The following is an 18473-nucleotide window of genomic DNA, read 5'->3' as shown; positions in this document are numbered from 1 at the left end:
TCGTCATCATGCAAGTGGTCAGACAAGAGAAAATGATGGTCAGTAAAGAAAACTTAAAACTTGTCTCTCAATTTAAAAAAACGTGTCAATACTTTGCCCCTTGAAAACCAGCGCTCTTCTATATGTTATAAAAGCGTTACATGGTTGCTGCCCTTATCATTGCATAATGCAGAAAATACACGAGAGTTCAGGGGCCTTGCTTTAATAAAAGTTAACAATTTTCACTGTAGTGTCCAAAACGTCTTTCAAGCTGGCAGGTATTCCCTTGGCAGCAAGAGCCTCTCAGTGGATGCTGCAGTGTGCCCAAGTGGCGTCGGGAGCAACAGCTTGCACGCGTGTTACCACTCCACTATATCTCCCTGTCATGTCTTTTGTGCCATCAGTACAGATACCAACACATCTTGAACACCAAAGTCCATTTGATGTCACAAAGCTGTCCAATACTTAAAAAATATCCTCTCCTGTTGTCCTGGTTTCCAGTGGTTTGCAGAAGAGGATGTCTTCCTTAATTGACCCCCCATAAACGTAACGGGCATATACCAGGAGCTGTGCCAGGCCCGCCACCACGTCTGTTGACTCATCCAGCTGTAACGCATAGAATTCCCTGCCTTGTATGCGAATTGTTTCAAAACATCTCCTGCCATGTCACTGATGCATTGTGAAACAGTGTTGTTTGATGAAGGCATTGTCTGTATAGTTTTTTGGGCCTTTTCCCCCAACATTGTCCCTGCCATATCCGCAGCAGCAGAAATAATTAAGTCCTCCACAATAGTATGGGGCTTGCCTGTCCTAGCCACTCGGTAGCTCACCATATAAGACGCTTCCAGCCCCTTCTTATTAATGGTATCTGTTGCTTTTATACATGTCTTACTACTCAAAAGTCGTCTTTAATCTCGCTCAAAAAACTCCAGTGGCTTACTTTTCAAATTGTCATGTTTCGTTTCCAAAACGGAACCTAAAACGACTGCGCGCGTGCGCCATTATGAATAAAAGTATTTTGTCCCCCCACACCAAACGCGATCATGGCAGGTTAAAATATCAAAACAAACTCTGAACCAATTACATTTATTTGGGGATAGGTCGAAAAGCATTAAACCTTTATGGCAATTTAGCTAGCTAGCTTGCACTTGCTATCTAATTTGTTCTATTTAGCTAGCTTGCTGTTGCTAGCTAATTTGTCCTGGGACATAAACATTGAGTTGTTATTTTACCTGAAGTGCACAAGGTCCTCTACTCCGACAATTAAGCCACACATAAAACAGTCAACCGAATAATTTCTAGTCATCTCTCCTCCTTCTAGGCTTTTTCTTCTCTTGACTTTATATTGTGATTGGCAACTTTCATAAATTAGGTGCATTACCGCCACTGACCTCATTCGTCTTTAAGTCACTCACGTGGGTATAACCAATGAGGAGATGGCACGTGGGTACCTGCTTCTATAAACCAATGAGGTGATGGGAGAGGCAGGACTTGCAGCGTGATCTGCGTCAGAAATATAACTTAATTTTATTTTAGCCCTTGGCAACGCAGACGCTCGTTGGCGCGCGCGCAATAATTGAATAATATAGATTACTACATTTATTTTGCAACACTCGCGCACGAGATGAGAGCGGTGTAGTCAATGTCCGCACAAGAGTGAAGGTTTCCCGCAAGAGAGTAATGCTTAATGTGATTGGATGTTAATTATTTGACTAACTGTATTTGACATTGTGTTGTTATTTCGCTGAACACTAGATGGTTTAATTAGATTTTTGGCAGTGAAACGAGGCTACTCAGGCGAGAAAGAAAAAAAACTCACCCAAATGTATATCCCCATTGGAAAATATAAATGCACTGTTTGAAAAATGATATTTTTATGTGAATCACATTTTTATTTGGCGTACCCCCGACAGCATTGCCTGGGATTAACTGCTCTATGGGAATTCGCTAGTACTTTGTTAGCATAAAAAAATAACAAATAAATAACAGCTCTTGTACACTGCAGGTAATACCGTATACCCTCGGGTGGTACAGAAACGCTATGACGGTATGGAAATCAGGACACCGCCCAGCTCTAATTCATTATGAAGTAATACGTGTGTATGTACGGCACAACAAATTAAGCCCAAATAAATCCTGATCCGAAGATACTTTTCTGACAGTGATAAGGATGGCAACCTGTTGGGGGATGGCTTGCTTCCCAAATACCATCCTATTCCCTATATAGTGCACTACGTTTGACCAAAGCCAAAAGTAGTGCACTATATTCAATTGAAGTCGGAAGTTTACATACACCTTAGTCATATACATTTAAACTCAGTTTTTCACAATTCCTGACATTTAATCCTAGTAAAAATTCCCTGTCTTAGGTCAGTTCGATCACCACTTTATTTTATGATTGTGAAATATCAGAATAATAGTAGAGAATTATTTTTTTCAGCTATTATCACATTCCCAGTGGGTCAGAAGTTTACATACACTCAATTAGTATTTGGTAGCATTGCCTTTAAATTGTTTAACTTGGGTCAAACGTTCTGGGTAGCCTCCCACAAGCTTCCCACAACCAGCAGAGCTGGTGTAACTGAGTCAGGTTTGTAGGCCTCCTTGCTCGCACACGCTTTTGCAGTTCAGCCCACACATTTTCTACAAACTTGAGGTCAGAGCTTTGTGATGGCCACTCCAAAACCTCCAATACCCTGACTAAGCCATTTTGACACAACTTTGGAAGTATGCTTGGGGTCATTGTCCATTGGGAAGTCCCATTTGTGACCAAGCTTTAACTTCCTGACTGATGTCTTGAGATGTTGCTTCAATATATCCACATAATATTCCTCCTCATGATGCCATCTATTTTGCAAAGTGCACCAGTCGCTTCTGCAGCAAAGCATCCCCACAACATGATGCTGAGGCTTGTAATCCTCCCCATTATTCCCAATTTTCCAACAAACATTATTCCTACAAACATTCCTACAAACATAATGATGGTCATTATGGCCAAACAGTTCTATTTTTGTTTCATCAGACCAGAGGACATTTGGCTTTTTTATGGTGGTTTTGGAGCAGTCGCTTCTTCCTTGCTGAGCGGCCTTTCAGGTTATGTCGATATAGGACTTGTTTTACTGTGGATATAGATACTTTTGTACCTGTTTCCTCCAGCATCTTCATAAGGTCCTTTGTGGTTGTTCTGGGATTGTTTTGCACTTTTCACACCAAAGTACGTTCATCTCTAGGAGACAGAACGTGTCTCCTTCCTGAGCGGTATGATAGCCACGTCGTCCCTTGGTGTTTATACTTGCGTACTATTGATTGTACAGATGAACAAGGTATCTTCAGGCGTTTGGAAATTGCTCCCAAGAATGAACCAGACTTGTGGAGGTCTACAATTTTTTGGAGGTCTTGGCTGATTTCTTTTGATTTTCCCATGATGTCAAGCAAAGAGGCACTGAGTTTGAAGGTAGGCCTTGAAATACATCCACAGGTACACCAATTGACTCAAATGATGTCAATTAGCCAATCAAAAGCTTCTAAAGCCATTACATTTTCTGGAATTTTACAAGCTGTTTAAAGGCACAGTCAACTTAATGTATGTAAACTTCTGACCCACTGGAATTGTGATACAGTGAATTATAAATTAAATAATCTGTCTGTAAACAATTGTTGGAAAAATGACTTGTGTCATGCACAAAGTAGATGTCCTAACCAACTTGCCAAAACTATAGTTTGTTAACAAGAAATTTGTGGAGTGATTGAAAAACGTGTTTTAATGACTCCAACCTAAGTGTATGTAAACTTCCAACTTCAACTGTAGAGAACAACGTGCTTGAGCTCTATCACTACTCACCTCTTGTAAACAACCTTGAGGTCTCTCCACTCCAGAAATGAACACATCTTTGGTTTCCTAGCCAGAACCGTCTGGACCAGCTCTCTGGTAATCTTCTTCTTCTCCTTATCAGACAGAGGAACATACCACTTCTGGAGACGCAGCTTCCCCTGCCTACTGAACAGCAGCATGAACTGCATCTGGAAGAGAGGAGAGAAGGAGGGATATTAGTGGAGACAGGGAGGAGAGGAGAGAAGGAGGGATATTAGTGGAGACAGGGAGGAGAGAAGGAGGGATATTAATGGAGACAGGGAGGAGAGAAGGAGGTATATTAGTGGAGACAGGGAGGAGAGAAGGAGGTATATTAGTGGAGACAGGGAGGAGAGAAGGAGGTATATTAGTGGAGACAGGGAGGAGAGAAGGAGGGATATTAGTGGAGACAGGGAGGAGAGAAGGAGGGATATTAGTGGAGACAGGGAGGAGAAAGGAGGGATATTAGTGGAGACAGGGAGGAGAGAAGGAGGGATATTAGTGGAGACAGGGAGGAGAAAGGAGGGATATTAGTGGAGACAGGGAGGAGAGAAGGAGGGATATTAGTGGAGACAGGGAGGAGAAAGGAGGGATATTAGTGGAGACAAGGAGGAGAAAGGAGGGATATTAGTGGAGACAAGGAGGAGAGAAGGAGGGATATTAGTGGAGACAGGGAGGAGAGAAGGAGGGATATTAGTGGAGACAGGGAGGAGAGAAGGAGGGATATTAGTGGAGACAGGGAGGAGAGAAGGAGGGATATTAGTGGAGACCGGAAGGAGAGGAGAGAAGGAGGGACATTAGTGTAGACCGGGAGGAGAGGAGAGAAGGAGGGACATTAGTGGAGACAGGGAGGAGAGGATCTGCCCCTAAACCCTAACCAAATAATTGTTATATTTATTCTCCTCCCTTTAGAACCAAAACGTACACTTTGGGGTTCACAAAAAAAATATTTAAGTCAATTTTTGAATAAGGCTGTAAATGTAACAAAATGTGGAAAAAGTCAAGGGGTCTGAATACTTTCCAAAGGCACTCTAAATGATGAAATCTGCCAGGGAGATATGTATGCTGTAGCTAAGAACATAAGTGTATGTTGTGTGGCAAGCTGTTAGTAGCTCATCTGCTAATAATTTGGTCTCCCCATTATAATTTAGCCTACGGTTCTGAATTGGTGGTGCACGTGTAACCTAAAGACAGTTTTAGAGAAATGTCCTCATTGAATATTGCAAGAGCTTTCAATGTCTGCTTATTTTTTTTTTTTTTATTAAAAATGAAATCACCTATATTTAACCAGGTAGGCTAGTTGAGAACAAATTCTCATTTACAACTGCGACCTGGCCAAAAAAGAGCAAAGCAGTGTGACACAAACACAGTTACACACGGAATAAACAAACATACAGTCAATAACACAATAGAGAAAAAGTCTATATACTGTGTGTGCAAATGAGGTAAGATAAGGGAGGTAAGGCAATAAATAGGCCATAGTGGCAAAATAATTACAATTTAGCAGTTAAACACTGGAGTGATATATGTGCAGAAATGAATGTGCAAGTAGAGATACTGGGGTGCAAAGGAGCAACAAAAAAAACTGTATGGGGATGAGGTAGTTGGATGGGCTATTTACAGATGGGCTATGTACAGGTGCAGTGATCTGTGAGATGCTCTGACAGCTGGTGCTTAAAGTTAGTGAGGGAGATATGAGTCTCCAGCTTCAGTGATTTTTGCAATTCATTCCAGTCATTGGCAGCAGAGAACTGGAAGGCAGCCAAAGGGGGAATTGGATTTGGGGGTGACCAGTGAGATATACCTGCTGGAATGCGTGCCACGGGTGGGTGCTGCTATGGTGACCAGTGAGCTGAGATAAGGCGGGACTTTACCTAGCAAAGACTTATAGATGACCTGGAGCCAGTGGGTTGGCAAACGAATATGAAGCGAGGGCCAGCCAATGAGAGCATACAGGTCGCAGTGGTGGGTAGTATATGGGGCTTTGGTGACCAAACGGATGGCACTGTGATAGACTGCATCCAATTTGCTGAGTAGAGTGTTGGAGGCTATTTTGTAAATGACATCGCCGAAGTCAAGGATTGGTATGATAGTCAGTTTTATGCAGGGTATGTTTGGCAGCATGACTGAAGAGGATGCTTTGTTGTAAAATAGGAAGCCGATTGGAGATTTAATTTTGGATTGGAGATGCTTAATGTGAGTCTGGAAGGAGAGTTTACAGTCTAACCAGACACCTAGGTATTTGTAATTGTCCACATATTCTAAGTCCGAACCGTCCAGAGTAGTGATGCTGGACGGGCTGGCAGGTGCGGGCAGCAATCAGTTCTAGAGCGTGCATTTAGTTTTACTTGCATTTAAAAGCAGTTGGGAGGCCACGGAAGGAGAGTTGTATGGCATTGAAGCTTGTCAGGAGGTTAGTTAACACAGTGTCCAAAGAAGGGCCAGAAGTATACAGAATGGTGTCGTCTGCGTAGAGGTGGATCAGAGAATCACCAGCAGCAAGAGCGACATCATTGATGTATACAGAGAAGCGAGTCGGCCCGAGATTTTAACCCTGTGTTACCCCCATAGAGACTGCCATAGAGGTCCGGACAACAGACCCTCCTATTTGACACACTGAACTCTGTCTGAGAAGTAGTTGGTGAACCAGGCGAGGCAGTCATTTAATAAGAAACCAAGGCTGTTGAGTCTGCCGATAAGAATGTGGCGATTGACAGAGTCGAAAGCCTTGGCCAGGTTGATGAATACGGCTGCACAGTATTTAAGTAAGCAAGCAAAACAATGATATGCCGCCATGATATGTTGCCATTATTTATCATATGGTTCTGACTTGTGCAGGGAGAATACTGTTAGAACGCCCCATGTTCTGAATTCTGTCTCTACATTTCAAAAAGTGCTGAACAAATAATTATAGCGACTACTTGCTCATGAATGTCTTAAATCGAAATTACGGCTTGCCTCGTATCCACTCGTTTCCTTATGCCATAGTTTGTACATCTCAATTGTGATATTGCTTATTTAGGTCTCATTAGTATCTTATTCATAATTTTAAGCAGTGGAATGATTTCATTGTTTCGCTTACTTTCTTCACGTGGAGGGGATCCTATATAATGTTGTTGGATCTGTAATCATGTTTACCAGTGAAAGTCTCTTCCCATTCAAATATATTTAACAAAAAGTTCAGTAGGCTACTGTAATAGACCCATGTAATTACAGTTGATATTGCAAGGGTTGTTTTGCGCAATGCGCTGTCTGTGAGTCGGTATATCATCTATAAAAGTGGATCCTTTTTAGACCACATAGGCCTAATAAAATAATACATATTTTGTGGTGGCTTTGTGGCATGCATTTTTTTTTATGGTTGAGTTTGCACCACCAATATTGACATGTTAAAATCGTCACTGCACGTTTGAAACCCTCGCTTAAGTTTCGAGTCACAAGCATAAATTAGCATAAATAATTGAATGAGCTCGTGGGGACAGATTGAAATCCGTCCGTCCCAACTCCAAGCGTGACCGTATAGTCTCTCCCCCACCGGCCACTACCTGGTTTCCACTAGCTTCCATAGCCACAAAGTCAGACTCACAGCCACAAAGTCTAAATTGGCTACAGAAATTTGCTTTTTGGTCTTAATTTAAGGTTAGCAGTGTGGTTACTGTTAGGGTTCAAATCCAATTTTAAGAGGATAAATTGTATAAATGGGCGGGGTTTATGACTTTGGTTATGGAGGTGCATTTGTGCTGCCTTGGCCAACATAACGGAGTAACGTTATATTTGGACTTTATGTCAGCGGTAGAAACAGGCGGAGAGTTTTAAATATGTATATTAAAAGTCAAACAATATCATGCCGGAGACGACTTACCTTTCACTGATAGTTCAATTCTTCAAGGGGTACTGATGCACTCTCACTCAATACACAGTCTGTTAGTTTGGTATTCACAGTGAATGAATACCCGTCTACTGCTCCTGTTGTAAACCCCAAGCAGTTGTGAAACGACAACTACATTTACCATTGGACTCTGGGCGCTTTTACGATTTTTCATTGGTCAATAAACTCGGTTATTCCCGCCTACTCTGGGTCATGCTTTACATCATGGCCGTGTTTGGCTGTCTAGGTTCAAAATATCTTCAGCCAAGGCTGTTATGTTCGTCAATCACTATATCGCCCCCAATGTCATCCTCGAATGTTGTCTGAAGATTAAAATCTGAGATATATCGATAAAGCTATACATAATTCCTAATCAATAAAATGAAAGTATAGTAGCCTAAAAATGTCTGTCTGTCAACAGTTTGTTTCAGATGCAAAGTGAAATACAAAAAGTATAACATTTCAAAGTGGTCAAAGCATTTTCAGTGCAGCAGCGCCGCCTTGTGACCGACCATCATAACACACCTGCAGCAGTATTTCCACTAGATAGCACAGCCACAAAGTCAATATTGGCTATATCGTAAAAAAATTATGAAAACAAACATTTGATTTTTGGTACAAATTTAAGGTTATGGTTAGGAATTAGTTTCGCAGTGTGGTTAAGGCTGTTTAAAATCACTTTCGAAGAAGAGATACTGTAGAAATAGGCAGGGGTTTCTGACTTTGTGGCGGTGTTAACTAGTGACAACCCTGCAGCAGGTCGGTAAATCATGCAAGAAATGACGAGACGCTGCTCCTTAATGACGAGACGCTGCTCCTTAAACCACCCTATTTATTTGGGAATGGAGAGCTAGGCAATGATGCAGTTGATGCAATTTAAAATGTATAATTCTTGACAGATTTGCCTTGGATTCAGCAGGCTACTGCCATTACACATGTCGTGGAAATTTCCTCTATTTACCAAATCATGAGAGCAAACCACACACACGCCAGAGTTAGTTATCACAAAGTCCATTTTTAATTATATGAGCTCTATCACAACCCTGTGACTCTCAGATCAATTCAGTGTCTATCAATGAATTCTCTGAGAGTCCCTTCCACATTTCAACTGAGATCCTTTATAGCAAAGACACACACAGGATAAGACAGCAGGCATAATTCATCGTTCAGCTTTGTCTCCTAAAACATGTTATTTTCTCAAACTCAGAACCATAAACCAATCCTCCATATCAACAGGCATATATCAAATCCATCCTATCTTGACAAGATCACAGAGACACACTGACTGGCACACAGACATTGTGGAGCCAAGAGATACACGCTTGTTTCTCCCCTCTCTCCGGCCCAAACAACTTAGTCTTGACATAGAACAGATACTGCAACCCCGCCACAGTATTATACAAACACATTCTGATGAGAAGTAACTTACAAACATATGATGAATATAAAACATCTTACCTATGTTACCAACCAATTCTGATTATTCCCCAACATACATCTGGCTAAAGATAACTTTGACACCTTCTGGAAACAGAAGATGCTACAGGAATGAGGAGTCCATCCATATCATATTGGTGCCTGGACCGATTCCACGCATTTCAAGGTCGCATTGAGACAATGTTTTATCAATGACCTAAACCCTGCTCAGATAATCCCTACCATTGTGTGGCTGAGTTGTCGTAGTACTGCTACAGATGTACATTGTCCCAGGGGCTATTGTCAGCAGTAATAATCTGCCTATGAACCAGAGTTATACTTTTAGCATTGAGGCTGTGTGCCCTAATAGGAAGTCCACTGTGTGCAGCTCATCCTGCGCTATCAGCTCAAACATTAATATCACTGTCATGTCTACATCTGATAAGCGTCCCAGTAAAGCAATATAAACAATCAATCATCCTAGAAAAGCCCCCAAAAAATGGCCTATGTTAAGGTAGCCTAAGAAACAAGGTTAATGAAATCGATAACTTGCTAGTAACAGATAACATTCATATTGTAGCGACCCGCACAGACAGCTGTGTGTTGTGTGTTAGGCTAGTAGGTGGTTGTGTTGTGCTTACCAGTACCCAGTGTTCGCGGGGTCCGACATGCCAATCAACCTGCTATCTGCCAATCACGGGAATGCCTGGAATGGCCTGATGTCGGGCATCCTGGCGGTTGGCGGAGTGCCGTGGAGGGGGGTTGGGCAGGGGGATGGAGCATTGGAAGTTAAGACCAGGTTTAGCCTTTGTTCTCTCTCTTACGTCTGGCCTTCACAAGAGAAGGTTACGGTTAGCTGCACCATCAAGAGCACCCTGACCGGTTGGATCACCGCCTGGTATGGCAATTGCTCGGCATCCGACCGTAAGGCGCTACAGAGGGTAGTGCCTACGGCTTAGTACATCATTTGGGCCAAGCTTCCTGCCATCCAGGACCTAAAGTACCAGTAAAAGTTTGGACACACCTACTCATTCAAGGGTTTTTCTTAATGTTTTCTACATTGTAGAATAATAGTGAAGACATCAAAACTATGAAATAACACAAGTAGTAACACATGTAGGAATCATGTAGTAACCAAAAAAGTGTTAAACAAATCAAAATATATTTTAGATTCTTCAAAAAAGCCACCCTATGACAGCTTTGCACACTCTTGGCATTCTCTCAACCAGCTTCATGAAGTAGTCACCTGGAATGGATTTCAATTAACAGGTGTGCCTTGTTGAAAGTGAATTTGTGGAATTTCTTTCCTTCTTAATGTGTTTAAGCCAATCAGTTGTGTTGTGACAAGGTATGATGGGTATACAGGAGATAGCCCTATTTGGTAAAACACCAAGTCCATATTATGGCAAGAACAGCTCCAATAAGCAAAAAGAAACAACAGTCCATCATTACTTTAAGACATGAAGGTCAGTTACTTCGGAACAAGTTTCTTCAAGTGCAGTCGCAAAAACCAATCAAGCGCTATGATGAAACTGTCTCTCATCAGGACCGTCACAGGAAACAAATGATCAACTGCCTTTCAGCATGCTTATAGGGGAGGGCACATGCATGGTACTTCCACAAATGATTGATGATTGGCTGAAAGATATTCATAATAAAAATTGTTGGACATGTTTTGCTAGATTTCAGTGCAGCTTTTGACATTAGCTATCATAATCTACTGTTGGAAAAACTCATGTGTTATGGCTTTACATCCCGGCTATATTGTGGATGGAGAGCAGGAGAGCAGATCCAGATAGAGTCAGGCATTCTCCAGGGCAGCTGTTTAGACCACTTACTTTTTTCAATCTTTACTAAGGACTTGCCACTGAGTAAAGCCTGTGTCTATGTATGCTGATGACTCAACACTGTACACATTTTTATTTTTATTTTATTTCACCTTTATTTAACCAGGTAGGCCAGTTCAGAACAAGTTCTCATTTACAACTGCGACCTGGCCAAGATAAAGCAAAGCAGTGCGACACAAACAACAACACAGAGTTACACATGGAATAAACAAACGTACAGTCAATAATACAATAGAAAAGTCTATATAGTCTGTGCAAATGAGGTAAGATTAGGGAGGTAAGGCAATAAATAGGCCGTAGTGGCGAAGTAATTACAATTTAGAAATTAAACACTGGAGTGATAGATGTGCAAGTAGAGATACTGGGGTGCAAAAGAGCAAAGAAATAAATAACAATATTGGGATGAGGTAGTTGGATGTAAAGGGGTATGTAACTGCTGGCAGGGAAGTCAGACACAGGAGAACAGAACTATGTAGTAGCCGGAGCAGTTTAATCCAAAAACCAACGGCATAAAAACGGCTATATAAATCTTAAAACAGGTTGTCGTGTTCAAGCTCAGGCTCCCCCAGCATGCTGCCAAGGCCAGGATCTTCAGGGCAGAATGAACGCCCAGCCTGGTGATGTGTCTGTGTCTGTTCATCCCGGAGTCATGCTGACTCTGATCCCATCTGGAGTGTCTCTCCCCTCTGGGTAGAGGGCGAGGCACAGCGGGATGGGGCCAATCTGCTCAGGATCAAACAGACGTGAGTCTGTTCCAAATGGCGCCCTACCCTATGGGCCCTGGTCAAAATCAGTACACTATATAGGGAATAGGGTGCCATTTGAGACAAACATGGGCCCTGTTGGAATTCCTTCCATGTATCGTTCCTCCATGCAAGTAATTAGTGATTAGACATTGGACAGGTGATCTCAAGGGCTCCACCACACAGCTTTCACCTGCCCACTCATTCCTAATCAGTGATCTGATCAGGACTACTTCAAGGAAGGAACGTCAATAGGTCGAAACAGCATCCAACTATGATGAATCAGTGAATGATCATCAATGTTTCTGAAGCCTGTAGATGTAGGTTGAATAAGCCTGGACTCTACTGCTGTCCACATTACTTCTTTACCTTCTTAACCATTGGAATGCCAGGATTTGTCACTGTATTTCTAAAAAGACTTAAACATGTACACATTGTTCTTTGGGACACTTCCTACACCATATTCCATATATACTTACCTACTCCCTCACCACTCAATAAATAAAATAGTGTGCACCAGGTTTCCTCATTAGGCAATTACTGTTTGCATGCATCCCTGTGGTAGTACCTGCCCAATACCAACTGGACCCCTAGTCCCTTCAGCTCTATCCCTTAGCTCCTTCCCTTAGCTCCTTCCCTTAGCTCCTTCCCTTAGCTCATTCCCTTAGCTCATTCCCTTAGTTCCTTCCCTAAGCTCCTTCCCTTAGGCACTTTCTCACTCACACACTCTGGAATATCAACAGACGTAGTGAGGAATATTAGCTTGGCATACATCCAAGTCCTGACTTTGAATATGAAAGTGATTAATTCCAGAAGCAAGTTTGATATTCACTGTCAACACAGGCCTGTTACGAGTGACTAAAAAGCTCTGCAGATTTTGCTGTGAGGAGGCAGAGTCATTAGATCATTTATTTTGGTATTGTCCGTATGTAGCTCGTTTTTGGTCACAGGTCCAGGAATGGCTGAAGAATTGCAACATTTGCCTAGAACTAACACTGCAGCAATGCTGGGTGATTTTAAAAAGTAATAGTCAATCGATCAATAATGTAATAATTACTTTAGCAAAAAAAAAATCTTTAATTTACAATCTGTTGAAACTATGAGAATAGAAAGGTTCAGTACTTTTGTGAAGCATCACAGCACAGTTGAAAAATGTATGGCAAATAGAAATCCAAAATGGATGGTGTCTTTTATTTTACCTTTATTTAACTAGGCAAGTCAGTTAAGAACAAATTCTTATTTTCAATGATGGCCTGTTCAGGGGCAGAACAACAGACCTTGTCAGCTCGGGGATTTGAACTTGCAACCTTCCAGTTACTAGTCCAACGATCTAACCACTAGGCTACCCTGCCGCTCCATAAAAAAATCTGCCGTTTTCAGCTACAATAGTCATCTACAACATGAACAATGTCTATCTACTACACTGTATTTCTGATCAATTTGATGTTGTTTTAATGGACAAAAAAAAATGCTTATCTTTCAAAAACAAGGACATATCTAAGTGACCCCAAACTTTTGAACTGTAGTGTATATATATACTTACCCCCAAAATATATGGGGGATTGGAAATGTTGCAGACAATTACATGAATTTTAAATTACAAATAATTTGAAATAATAAAAAGAATAGTGACTAAAAAGAGACATACGGTGAATTTCATTTGAAGGTTTAGAAGATGGTTAGAGACAAAATGTTTGACAATCCAGCAGAGGGAATGTGTGTCATTCTAGTAGAAAAGTTTAACATAATGAGTAGTTCTCTGTTGCCACTATGGCTCAGGGCTGAGGGATGGCCAGGATAACTGAGGGAGGGAGGGGTTTGGTCATGGGGCAGATTGTGGGTATTAGATGAGGCCATCAGAGTCCAGTGGATTACTGTAAGCCTATCCAGCAGCCTACAGCAGCCTATCCACTAGCCTCTGTGTCCTGCTCAGTCACATCATAGCACTCTACTCACACCAGTCCAGTCCGGGAGGAAGATGGGGGTCAATACTCGTTGTGTTGCTCTGCTGGTTCTGCTGCTGTTAGCTCAAGGTAAGATTAGTCTCCCTAACCCAGGTACCCTGTCAGCACTGTCGCTAACCTAACTCACCCTAACCCCCCTAACCCTAACTCACCCTAACCCCCCTAACTCACCCTAACCCTAACTCACCCTAACCCCCCTAACTCAACCTAACTCACCCTAACCCCCCTTACCCTAACTCACCCTTACCTGAACTCACCCTAACCCTAACTCACCCTAACCCCCCTAACCCTAACTCACCCTAACCCTAACTCACCCTAACCCATATGTCCAGTTACCCAAATCAGCATGATTTCCCTGTGTTTTATATATATTTCCATACTGACGTTGGAATGATACTTAGACATTTAGAAAATTATTATAATGCCATTTTAGTGTAAGAGCTGTTTGAAAATGCAGCCTGCAATTGTCTGTTTTGGTGGGATGGAGTTTTAGCTTGCCTGGTGACATCACCTGGCGGTAAATTAGAAAGTTTCCCAAACCGCTCTGCCGATAACAGCTAGGTTTCAGTTTCTCTCCCCATTCAGACCCCTCCCAGAAAGTCCTAGCAAAAGTCTTGCTTGAGAAATTGCTGTTTGCTCAGAAGCAATTGTTGTTTATTTTTTACCATTTTAATTGAAAAAAAAATCACAGTAAGGTACATAATTGTTAGCCCGAAATTATTTGATATTGAGATCAAAACTGCTGCATTGGACCTTAACAATGACCCATGCCCAGTTTACTGAACCAGTGGTTTACTAACCATGACCCATGCCCAGTTTACTGAACCAGTGGTTTACTAACCATGACCAGTTCACTGAATCAGCAGTTTACTAACCATGACCCAGTTTACTGAACCAGCAGTTTACTAACCATGACCCAGTTCACTGAATCAGCAGTTTACTAACCATGACCCAGTTTACTGAACCAGTGGTTTACTAACCATGACCCAGTTTACTGAACCAGCGGTTTACTAACCATGACCCAGTTTACTGAATCAGCAGTTTACTAACCATGACCCATGACCCAGTTTACTGAACCAGTGGTTTACTAACCATGTCTGGAATAGACATCGCTAAACTCTGTTGGTATCTGCTTGTCTTCCTGCTGTCTGGTTGTTAGACTGGGTTAGACTGGGTGATGTCTCAGACTGGGTTAGACTGGGTGATGTCTCAGACTGGGTTAGACCGGGTAATGTCGGACTGGGTTAGACTGGGTAATGTCAGACTGGGTTAGACTGGGTAATGTCTCAGACTGGGTTAGACTGGGTGATGTCAGACTGGGTTAGACTGGTTAATGTCCGACTAGGTTAGACTGGGTAATGTCAGACTGGGTTAGACTGGGTAATGTCAGACTGGGTTAGACTGGGTAATGTCAGACTGGGTTAGACTGGGTAATGTCAGACTGGGTTAGACTGGGTAATGTCAGACTGGGTTAGACTGGGTAATGTCAGAGTGGGTTAGACTGGGTAATGTCAGAGTGGGTTAGACTGGGTAATGTCAGAGTGGGTTAGACTGGGTAATGTCAGACTGGGTTAGACTGGGTAATGTCAGACTGGGTTAGACTGGGTAATGTCAGAGTGGGTTAGACTGGGTAATGTCAGACTGCATTAGACTGGGTTAAACTGGTTTAGACTGGGTAATGTCAGACTGGGTTAGACTGGGTAATGTCAGACTTGGTTAAACTGGTTTAGAGTGGTGAATGACAGACTGGATTAATCTGGGTAATGTCAGACTGGGTTAAATTGGTTTAGACTGGGTAATGTCAGACTGGGTTAGACTGGGTAATGTCAGAGTGGGTTAGACTGGGTAATGTCAGAGTAGGTTAGACTGGGTAATGTCAGAGTGGGTTAGACTGGGTAATGTCAGACTTGGTTAAACTGGTTTAGAGTGGTGAACGACAGACTGGATTAATCTGGGTAATGTCAGACTGGGTTAAATTGGTTTAGACTGGGTAATGTCAGACTGCATTAGACTGGGTTAAACTGGTTTAGACTGGGTAATGTCAGAGTGGGTTAGACTGGGTAATGTCAGACTGGGTTAGACTGAGTAATGTCAGACTGGGTTAAACTGGTTTAGAGTGGGGAATGACAGACTGGATTAATCTGGGTAATGTCAGACTGAGTTAAATTGGTTTAGACTGGGTAATGTCAGAGTGGGTTAGACTGGGTAATGTCAGACTGGGTTAGACTGGGTAATGTCAGAGTCAGTTACACTGGGTAATGTCAGACTGCATTAGACTGGGTAATGTCAGACTGGGTTAGACTGGGTAATGTCAGACTGGGTTAAATTAGTTTAGAGTGAGGAATGACAGACTGGATTAAACTGGGTAATGTCAGACTGGGTTAAACTGGGTTATACTGGGTAATGTCAGAATGGGTTAGACTGGGTAATGCCAGACTGGATTAAACTGGGTCAGACTGGGTTAAATTGGGTCAGACTGGGTTATGGAAGAACTGGACAGTAGTTTAGCAGTTAAATGTCTTAAAGGGATTCATACTAGATCAAATCTCTGAAATGCAGCTCTGAGTACCTAATGAGTCAAGAGTCTGTAGTAGTTGACTGGACCCTTAAACTCAGCTCATGGTGAGGTCATCGGTGGAATAATGTTAAATAGGCTCAGTCAGTCAGTCAAGAATGCCTGTAATTTACCTGACATTTTTTGCATTGTGTAAAATAACTCATATTAAAAATAGAGTTTCAGTTTTGCTGCTGGATTGTGGGAATTCTGGTTTACATAGCCTATATTAGGGATATCAGACAGGATGTTGGGGGATATTAGACCATATGTTGTGGGCTGGTTGAACTAATTTACTCTAGTAGAATGATATGTGATTGGGCTGTTTAGAACTCAAGTTACTCTAGTACAGTGAGATTGGATTGGGCTGTTTAGAATATAGTTATTCTAATAAATTGAGATTGGATTGGGCTGGTTAGATAATAGTTACTTTAGTAAAGTGAGATGGGATTGGGCTGTTAGAACTCTAGTTACTCTGGTACATTGACATGGGATTGGACTGGTTGTAATGGGTTGGTTTTGAGATGTATTGGGCTGGTTAAATCTCTAGTTACACTAGCACAGTGAGATGGGCTTGTGCTGGTTAGAACTCAAGATACTTTAATACATTGAGATTGGACCTTTTAAAACTCTCGTTACTCTTGTACATTGAGATGTGATTGGGCTGGTTTTTGAGATGTGATTGGGCTGGATAAAACTCTAGTTGCTATAGAACATTAAGATGCATTCGACTGGGTATATCAGACCATATGTTGGAGATATCTAACCATATGTTGGAGATATCAGACCATATGTTGGAGATATCAGACCATATGCTGGAGATATCAGACCATATGTTTGAGATATCCGACCATATGTTGGAGATATCAGACCATATGTCGGGGATATCAGACCATATGTTGGGGATATCAGACAAAATGTTGGAGATATCAGACCATATGTTGGAGATATCAGACCAGGGATATAAGACAAAGTAGTTTATTTTGTCTCTATATTTCTGTATTTTTTTCACTGTATTTTCCTCCTTATGTCTGTCTTTTTTCTCTTTCTTTCTCTGCTGCCTGTCTGTTGGTGCTGCAGTCCTAAGCGGTGTTCACTCTCAGGAGGTAGGTACTCTAATACATTGAAATGGGATTGGGCTGGTTAGCACTCTAGTTATTTTAGTATAGTGAGATGGGTTTGGGCTGGTTAGAACTCTAGTTACTCTAATACTTTGAGATGGGATTGGGCTAGTTAGAACTCTAGTTACACTAGTACATTGAGATGGGATTGGGCTGGTTATTGAGATTGGATTGGGCTGTATAAAACTATAGTTACTCTAGAACATTGAGATTGGATTGGGCTGGTTAGAACTCTAGTTGTTTTCGTACATTGAAATGGGATTGGGGTGGTTTGAATCTAGTTACTCAAATAAATTGAGATGGGATTGGGCTGTTCGAACTCTAGTACATTGGGATTGGGCTGGTTAGAACTCTAGTTACTCTAGTACAGTGAGATTGGATTGGGCTGGTTAGAACTAGTTACTCTAAAACATTGAGATGGGATTGGGCTGGTTAGAACTCAAATTACTCTAGTATATTGAGATGGGATTTGGCTGGTTATAAATCTATTTATTTTAGCTAAGGGATATTGGGCTGGGCTGATTGGGCTGGTTGAACTAATTTACTCTAGTAGAATGATATGTGATTGGGCTGTTTAGAACTCAAGTTACTCTAGTACAGTGAGATTGGATTGGGCTGTTTAGAATATAGTTATTCTAATAAATTGAGATGGGATTGGGCTGGTTAGATAATAGTTACTTTAGTAAAGTGAGATGGGATTGGGCTGTTAGCACTCTAGTTACTCTGGTACATTGACATGGGATTGGACTGGTTGTAATGGGTTGGTTTTTGAGATGTATTGGGCTGGTTAAATCTCTAGTTACACTAGCACAGTGAGATGGGCTTGTGCTGGTTAGAACTCAAGATACTTTAATACATTGAGATTGGACCTTTTAAAACTCTCGTTACTCTAGTACATTGAGATGTGATTGGACTGGTTTTTGAGATTGGGCTGGATAAAACTCTAGTTGTAATAGAACATTAAGATGGGATTGGGCTAATTAGAACTGTAGTTATTATTGTACTGTGAGATGGGAATGGGCTGGTTAGAATTGAGTTACTCTGGTACATTGAGATGGTGCTGGTTATTGAGATGAGATTGGGCTGGTTAGAACTCTAGTTACTTTAGTACAGTGAGATGGGATTGGGATG

The 18473-nt window shown here is 41.7% G+C and overlaps 2 protein-coding genes across 4 annotated transcripts in view; one reads left to right on the top strand and one right to left on the bottom strand.

The window, feature by feature from the left end:
* The window catches only part of LOC110524909 (AP-1 complex subunit sigma-2), a 29512-nt gene extending 21586 nt beyond the window's left edge, over positions 1 to 7926 (bottom strand). For 2 of the 3 annotated variants that reach the window (XM_021604873.2, XM_036979026.1), the window contains exons 1-2: positions 7692 to 7846; positions 3821 to 3999 (exon numbers count right to left, since the gene is read on the bottom strand). In XM_021604873.2, the coding sequence (XP_021460548.2) occupies positions 3821 to 3999 (179 nt within the window). In that variant the 5' untranslated portion in view covers positions 7692 to 7846. Of the gene's footprint in view, positions 1 to 3820; positions 4000 to 5106; positions 5161 to 7691 lie in introns of all 3 variants that reach the window. The other variant, XM_036979025.1, reaches the window with a different exon arrangement.
* Positions 7927 to 13599: 5673 nt separating this feature from the next.
* The window catches only part of LOC110523061 (retinoschisin-like), a 53045-nt gene continuing 48171 nt past the window's right edge, over positions 13600 to 18473 (top strand). The window contains exons 1-2 of the mRNA XM_036979024.1: positions 13600 to 13736; positions 17302 to 17327. Coding sequence (XP_036834919.1) covers positions 13682 to 13736; positions 17302 to 17327 — 81 coding nt within the window. The 5' untranslated portion in view covers positions 13600 to 13681. The remainder of the gene's footprint in view (positions 13737 to 17301; positions 17328 to 18473) is intronic.

Source organism: Oncorhynchus mykiss, chromosome 5 (genome assembly GCF_013265735.2).
Source record: "Oncorhynchus mykiss isolate Arlee chromosome 5, USDA_OmykA_1.1, whole genome shotgun sequence".
Lineage (NCBI taxonomy): Eukaryota > Metazoa > Chordata > Actinopteri > Salmoniformes > Salmonidae > Oncorhynchus > Oncorhynchus mykiss.
This window is presented reverse-complemented; position numbering and strand designations above follow the sequence as displayed.